The sequence below is a fragment of the Oreochromis aureus genome, linkage group 12, assembly GCF_013358895.1.
Source record: "Oreochromis aureus strain Israel breed Guangdong linkage group 12, ZZ_aureus, whole genome shotgun sequence".
In the NCBI taxonomy this organism is placed as follows: Eukaryota; Metazoa; Chordata; class Actinopteri; order Cichliformes; family Cichlidae; genus Oreochromis; species Oreochromis aureus.
In genome coordinates, this window is record NC_052953.1 from 5,418,517 (window position 1) to 5,426,858 (window position 8,342).

Below are 8,342 nucleotides of genomic sequence, written 5' to 3' on the forward strand. Positions count from 1 at the left end.
TTCCAACGTCATGGTCAGAAGCAATTATTACAGTTCTACATAAAGAAGGAAAAGACCCCATAAATTGTACAAGTTATCAACCAAGTTTCCTGTGTGTGGACTACAAAATGTTAACATCCATACTAGCCACTAGAATCCAAAATTATATAAAGGAATTAGTGAAACGTGATCAGACGGGATTCATTAGCGGCTGTCAAGGTACTAATAGCATAAGGAAGGCTCTAAATCTACAGTCAGTAGCAGAAAGAAATAAAATGCCATCAATGTTCCTTAGTTTGGATGCGGAAAAGGCATTCGATCAAGTAGACTGGATATTCCTTGAACAAACCTTGATAACGATGGGATTTGGAGAAACATTTGTTACATGGATCAATACTCTATATTAAAAGGTTAAGGTTAAGGGTCAGGGTTAACGGATGCTGATCTATTCAAGATAGAAAGGGGTGTGAGAGAGGGAGATTCACTGTCACCCATCCTCTTTGCGATTAGTATAGAGCCATTGGCTGAGGCCATACGTTGTAATACGCAAATCCAAGGAATGGAGGATGAAGGAGGAATAACTCAAAAGATGGCTCTTTTTGCTGATGATATTTTACTTTTTATTAAAAACCCACTTCTTTCCATTCCAGCACTTATGGAGCGCCTACACAGGTATGGGTCAGTCTCAGGATATAAGATTAATGAAAATAAATCAGAGGCAATGATGATATCTGGAGAATGCATAGTGACCTATGTAATTAAATGAAAGGGTTTCCTTTCGCTGGCCTAGACAGGGATTCAGGTACCTGGGAATTACACTTACAGCAAAACCTAAGCAATTATAAGAAACTAATTATAACAAACTCCTTGGACAAATAAAGAAAGCTATATAAATACCGATGGGATATTCTACCCCTCTCCTTATTTGGAAGGGTTGAAGTGGTGAGGATGAATCTCTTACATCGACTTTTGTTTTTATTTCAACCATTGCCGGTAAGAGTTCCGGCGTCTACCTTCAGTATGTTAAATAAACAAATTTCCACATTCATTTGGCAAAAAAAGACACAACCAAAATACGACTTAAAACTTTGCTGACCTCAAAAGAAAAAGGGGGACTGGGACTGCCAAACTTTAAATACTATTACTGGGCTGCACAGCTAAACGCAGTGGTGGCATGGATTAGAAATGACCAGGAAACTAGATGGGTTCAGATAGAACAAAGCACAGCTAAGAACGTATCCTTATTAACATTACCCTTCATTAATGCAAAATTGATCAAAAACCTAAAAATAGAGAATGATTGGGATAAAACATACTCTGAAGGTGTGGATAACAATAAGGAAAAAAACTGTCCATCTCGAGAGCCACGCCAGTGAAAGGCAATATAGAATTCTTGCCTTCCGTGTGGGATAGTGGCTTTAGTAGATGGACCAATGCAGGCCTTTACACAATATATCAATTATTTAATGGAACAGAGCTCCAATCATTTAGCCAGTTCCAGGAATAATTCCAACTTCCTCATAAAGTTTTATATAGATACCTTCAGATAAGACATTATATCCTAAACCATAAAGAAAGAGACTTGATCAATAAATTTCCTAACAGCATAGAAGAATACTTTATTAATATTATAGAAAAACATCTCCCAACTAAGAAACATGTTTCTCATATTTACAAAAGGCTTATAAATGAGACATGCCAAAATACAGACCATATTAACGAGAAATGAGAACTAGAACTAAATATTATTATCACTGATAATGTATGGGAAGAGATGTGTGAAACTTGTCACAAGGGAATAAGTAGTCAATTATTGAGAGAGTTTGACTGGAAATTTAAAATTAGATTTTTTAATATACCTCTTGTTATCTCCTCATATTGTAAGGAACCTAATGCAGATCTATGTTGGAGAAAATGTGGGGGAATAGGAGACTATTCACATATCTTTTGGGACCGTCCAAAAGGTTTCTGGATAAGAATCAAAGAAGAAATAGAGAAAATCCTACAAGTAAATATTCCACTAAACCCAACCATATTTCTCTTTCTGCTATGAAAAATATATTTTTCATCTATGTTATACATAGAGAGACGTATACCATAGATGAAAAATATATTCTGCGGATACTCTTACTGATAGCTAAGAAAATGATAACTGTGAAATGGAAACAAACAAGCTCACCATCCATAACACAATGGAAACAGAGACTGAAAAGAGTTCACACAATGGAATGAATAACAGCAAGCTTGCAACTGAAGATGGATATCTTCTACCAGAGATGGAACTGTGTGACCAGATACTTGGGTGAACGAACAAGAACTCTGGAACATTGTAATATAAAGTTATAAATGTCCCCTACGACATGTTATTGTATTAATCTTGGTCTGGGTTTTTTTCTCCCCCCCCCCTTTTCTTAAATGGTCTTATGTCAGAGAATGTTAATATGTTGCTTGTTTGTTTGGTTGTTTATTACCACAAAAATTACTAAATAAAAAGTTTTTTAAAAAATTATGTACGCGCAGTAAACATTTGCATCTGCTGGAATCAAACTGGGAACTCCTGATCAATCACAAAATGCTTTTGTGGCTCATAAGAGGACCCTAAAGATTCATTTTTTTAAGTCTCCCCAGCATGCCACACTGTGCTTTAGTTTAGAGCTGCTGTAATTAATCCTAAATCATTTTTTGCTTTAGGTTTACTGCTTGTTTTACACTTATAATTAAATTTAAATATGATTTTCAAGTGAAAATATCAAGAATAAAGGGGGAAAGGGAATAAAGGGATCCAAAGCCATTGTTTTATTTTGGCACATACTTTCCCCCTTCATAAAACTCTGTGAGGTGTCTTTATAAAAACTTTTCAAGTGTTTATCTGCCTGGATACTGGAGTTGGGGGGCGTGACCGTATTGACGAACAAATATCCCAGCACAGGCAGTTGTAGCTGACAGTGGTGTGGAGTAATGCAATTTTTGCTGATCCCATACCAAGTACAGATACCAATACTTTCAACGTATAAATGCATCTGATGTAGGGGAGAGCAGTGTGTCATGACTGATGAGATGAATCATCATCAGTTTGCAATTTTTAATAGATTTTGACCACTGTGATCTTTTGACCTTCCACAATAATTAGGTAACACAAATTTCACCTTCACAGGTATTTCGAAATATTTTGAATTTTTTTTGGAGGTCAAATTTGCCTTTCTTTAAAACACCATGGGTCGGCTCCTGTTATTTAAATGTGTGTTAGAAATGTAACAGACTTGTCAGTCAACACTAGGGGTCATTATAATCAGACATTTTTCACAGTTCATGTCTGAGGAATGTTGTTTTCAATAAAATAAATGAGTTGTCACAATTCAGTGGACTGAATTTATTATTGGAACATCTGAATGCAGTTCACAGTTAGTCAGCCTGCTAAAGTAACAGCTATGATGACTAATAACACTTTAACATAAGTAATGCTGAAGGACGACATCAGTCATGACTGAAACTTTACTTTCACCACTATATGAGCTACCTGGATAATATCTGCCTCTCTTGAGGGACTTTGAAAGTGGCTTCTGTCTCTGTGCTGGGGATCAGCGTGTCTGAGGGATTTCCTTCCTCCCCTTTTCCTTCCAAGGATTAAAGTTATTTCTTGTTTTACAGTGTTTCATGTGTTTACATAAGTTGATGATGTTTGCACAGCAGGGAATCTTTGTCCAACATTCATCACCTTTAGCAACTTTTTCATTTACAGCAGGGAAGTAGCTCTGCACAGGGCTCAGGGCTCAACTCAGTGCCACTTAGTCACGTGACCGCAGGCCAACTAAACACAGTAGAGCAGGAAGCAGTGAGTAGGGGGCGGAGCAAAGTGTGGCTGAATGACAGGAACGGTGTTAACTTTAGGTTACTTGCATAAACCTGGTTCTCAGAGTTGCATGAGTGAGATGTGTCACTATGGAATGCGCCTCCCTGCATATTCCTCAGATGCATTTATCTCATTCTGCCAACCCCGATTAGCTGGTGATTGCAATCATCAAGTCGTGCAGAGCCACCCACCTTAAATAGCTTGCGCTATTACATAGTCGTTATTTAAGATAAGCACCTCTTGTTGCTTCGCCCCAACAAGAAGGGCTGTCTGGTGAGATGTCTCACTCATGGTACTCTGAGAACCAGGGTTACGCAAGTAACCTAAAGATCTCATTTCTAGCATTCATTTTAACGTCTCACTATGGGAAATGGAAACTCCTGTATTGCCAGACAAGCTTATCTCAAGCAATCAGAGCAAAGGCCAGTAGCTCACCTATATGGATGCAAAATTCGAACAGGACACATCGTATGCAGCCCTTGTTCTTCTTCAGGGGAGAAGGGGAGCAGGGAGAATACTGACAGGACAATGGGTACAAATGCCTCAACCACCTAAGGCAAATAGGTCGGGTTTGGCTTCAGTGACACTCTGGTCTGCCCCAGGGAAAACTGAGTACATGATGGGTTCACTGAAAGTACGTGAATGTCACTGACACGTTTAGCATAGGCTAAGGCTTCAAAAGATTCATGTTAGGACCATTGCTCTTTCCTCTTCACATAAACAACCTTTGTGATAATTTATCAAATGCTACATTCCATCTTTATGCAGATGATACAATTATCTATTGTTCATCTCCTTCAGTAGCACAAACCCTGCAATTTCTGCAGTCTGCCTTTGATTTTGTTCAGTCCCATTTAACTCAACTTAAGTTGGTGTTAAATCCAGAAAAATCCAAGTTCATGTTATTTTCAAATGGCAAAGAGTTGTTAGCTACGTCTCCTAAGATTAAAACAATTCAAGGAACTGAATTTGAAATGGTCACATCTTACAAGTACCTAGGGATCATTATAGATCAGAATTTGTCATTTAATGTCAAGGAGATCTTACCTGGATAAATAAAGGACTAATAATAAAACACACTGGTTTCCAGTCCAACAAGCGTCCACCGCAGGCAGGAGGAAGCACTCGGTCAGCTTCCTCTGACTGGAAAACTTTCAGCTGTGGTGAACAGCTTTTACCAAAGCCAAATTTAGCCTCACGTTTTCCATTTAAATGTTTAAAAAGAGAGAAAGAAATAAGTTTAAATGATGATGGTTATGCTGCTGTCTTTGTTTAGTCCCTCTAACAAAGGGACTATCTGGCTCTTTAAAATTCTTCAGTGTATGTTCATACACAGTCCTCTAACATAAACATAAATATCCCGTGAAAGTGCTCTCAAAAGGGAAGTCATTTTCTCACAATGTTAATTTATATAGATTTATGTAAATCCTTATTACGTTATAGCGAAATCTTTTGGGTTTATCACAGCTTATCACATTTGTCATGGGTCCCCAACTGTTAAAAAAGTGAGATAATTAATCATTGGAGTACAATAAAAACTACATAAGTATTTATTGGAGATAATTAAGGCAACAAAACCATGTTGTCTTTCAGACAAGTGGTGAAAGAAAGTCCAAAATACACATCAAGTTTGTCGAAATTAGTATTTAATAAGAGAGTCCCATTTTTCTATTTAAACAAAAGTCGTGTAAGTTCTTATATTCATATTTGAGTTTATTTTTTGTAGTGGTAAAAATATATTGATGTAATGTGTTTGATGTCTGTTTGAGAAAACTACATAAATTAAGTTGGGTTTGTTAAAGTCAAAATTCAGGGATACAACACACATTGAAGTCATAGTATTAGAGAAATCAGTTTTTCAATAAAAACAGTACTGATACACATGTAATGCAACACTAACAGATACAAACTATTAAAAAAGTGAAAAGTGTGCAACAATACTGCAGTCCTTTTTTCTTCTTCAGTACATTCTTACAATGGTAAGGTGCCGCAGTTTAATAGTGTTCTATCAGAATTTCAAGCATAAAAAAAAATCACATTTAGATTATGTGTTTTTCTAAGAATTACACCTTTGTCATCAAAGGATAACACTAGAGAAAATGAAACTGTATTCGGGCTGAATACAACAGGCTTGCTGCAGGTAATTCAGATTGATGAAGGGAGGAATCGATCTGCCGTGTGATCAGAAGCTAGGTGTTGAAGCAGTGCGTGACTCAGGGGTTGAGACGGCGTTCTTCCTGTAATTCAAAATAAAAACGATGGAGTTAATAATCAGAACAACTCTAAATAATACAAAAACTCAGTTAACAGGATTTTATCAGCAAGTTAGCTAAACGTTAAAAATGCTGGTTCTATGAAATGTTCATATATATTCTAAAAGTGATAAGTGTATGATTGATAAAAAATTCTCACTTTTGCAGAGTGTTGAGAAGGTTCGGAAACCACTTGGCCTCTGGATTGACACAAATCTTAACACCAGACCTCAGAGTGATCCTGTTGAGAAAGCAGAAGATTGAAAACATTACTTAAAAATGGAGAAATTATCACGCTGCACAAACTTGATTAAAACTGAAGCAGAAACAAAACTAAGACATGAAGTGAAAGTTTCATTTTTGCTCTTAGTTTACAGTTCTGTGTGTCAGCAGGTAACTTCAAACTTGCATCATCATCAGACCAGTGCAAGTTATAATACAATAAGCTCAAAATTTAAAAGGGCTTTATTGACATTTACATGGTTCACAGAACAGTGAAAAAGTTTAAAATTACAGTATAAAAGCTTAAAAGTAAAAACTCTTAAAGATATGAAGATAAAATACTCCAGAAATAAAGTATATTTCTCAACAATAAAGCAAATATAGTACACTTGAGTCTTTCAAATGTATGCATTTTTGTAAGTTTCCACTACATTTCTATAAAAAGTTTTATTTTATTGTGCTCTGCAATCTTTATAGACACTTTCAATATAAACTGTGATGCATTACAGTAGAGAGTAAAAAGCACCGTTATAAAACGTGATCATTGGCAAATACTCACATGATTTCAGTTCGGGGGCAGTGTCCTGAAACAGGAGTCACCTCAATCTTCTTAACCATCTTAGCAAAAACAGGTCTCATGGTCGTCTTTCTACAGCGGCAGGTATTTAAAGTAAAACCTGAAAAGAAGCATTTATATTATTGTAGGAAGAAACAGTAGATGGACTTCATCCATCTGTTGCTAAAACCGCAGTTTTCAAGGTCGGGTAATAACCTTCAAACACTCAAAACAATATTTACTTTCAACTACAGGAAAAGTTTAATGATTTTAGTAATTTTTGTTTTAATTGTAGTTTCTTTCTTACACAATGTCAGTCTTACTTTTACTGTTTTATCTTTATTTTTACTTTTCTTTGTTGTTTTATCACTGATGTAAAAATATAAATGCCTGCAATATCTCAGTATAAGCCCCTCACCGGCGCCTGTGGCACTTTTATTTAATTATCTTATTTGCTGAGTGCTGTAGACTGTAGTATTTCCACTCTTTATCATGCTGCTGTAACATAAAAATTTCCTTGTGGGATCAATAAATTATCGATCTGTCTGTCTATATATCTATCTATCTAATGTATTTTTAAACAGAATAACTAAAGTATGACATCAGATGAACCAAGAAAAGAAAAAATACATTTAAAGACGATAAATATGAATAAAATAATGACCTCAAAATCAAATGGTGTATTTTGCCCTAAAGCAGTAATGTTTTCTTACCATGCAGAGACGCGATGCAACAGCAGAAAGTCAGCGCGACCAGCAGGAGCAGTGGCTTGTTCATCATCGTGATGGTTGTTTTGATCTTTGAGGACCAGTGAGGATGCAAGAGAGAAAGTCTGAGTGAACGGAGTCGAGTGTGGGTTTATAAAGCTGAGAAAGAGGAAGTAAGTTAGGAAACATTTTCTGTAATTTTCTGCTCACTGTGCTAAATTTATCAAACACCCCCATTTCATCATCGCTCACATAATGTCACTATAATGTCATAAAAACAGCATTATAAAATAAAATAATAAATATAATTGCATATTATTATATCAGAAAAACGTAGAATTGTATATTATATATTTATAAATGTAATATATGATTACCGGTCATTCAAATACTGAGTACATTAAATAGGGGATTTCTTTGATTACTGGATGCTAGCTCCAAATCTAAGGCTGTAAAGATGCTGAGATAGGCTCAGACACTTCAACAGTTACACCTTGCTAGTATAAATATATAAATAAGTAATATATTTCATTTGGCAGAGCAGCACTTCCGTAATTGAGGGCTGTTAACCTTTTCCATTTCTGCTTTACTAACTGGGGGAATTTTGTCTCAGCCCCTTAAATTAGACATTGCTTTTCATACATGAAAATAAGATGGACAACCCAGAATTACACCGATAAAAATTATTTAAGTGCAGTACACATTTGCATCTGCCGGAATCAGTCTGGGAACTCTTGATCAATCACAAAATGCTTTTGTGGGTCATACCCACATAG

General features: G+C 36.0%; 1 protein-coding gene across 1 annotated transcript; it reads right to left on the minus strand.

Moving 5' to 3' along the window:
- Window positions 1-5,494: 5,494 nt before the first annotated feature.
- On the minus strand, window positions 5,495-8,120 carry LOC116316324 (C-X-C motif chemokine 13-like). Its single transcript, XM_031734879.2, has 4 exons — window positions 7,573-8,120; window positions 6,863-6,980; window positions 6,242-6,322; window positions 5,495-6,066 (listed from the first exon to the last, which is right to left on the minus strand). The coding sequence occupies exons 1-4, from the start codon at window positions 7,637-7,639 to the stop codon at window positions 6,012-6,014; spliced, it is 321 nt and encodes a 106-aa protein (XP_031590739.2). The 5' UTR covers window positions 7,640-8,120; the 3' UTR covers window positions 5,495-6,011.
- Window positions 8,121-8,342: the final 222 nt, after the last annotated feature.

Bases quoted from the DNA above. Each gene is read 5' to 3' on its own strand.
- LOC116316324 (XM_031734879.2), bottom strand. From the start codon at position 7,639: ATGATGAACAAGCCACTGCTCCTGCTGGTCGCGCTGACTTTCTGCTGT. The intron at 6,981-7,572 runs GTAAGAAAACAT...GCTTCTTTTCAG, and splicing joins TTGCATCGCGTCTCTGCATG to GTTTTACTTTAAATACCTGC. The intron at 6,067-6,241 runs GTGAGAATTTTT...TTTGAATTACAG, and splicing joins CTTCTCAACACTCTGCAAAA to GAAGAACGCCGTCTCAACCC.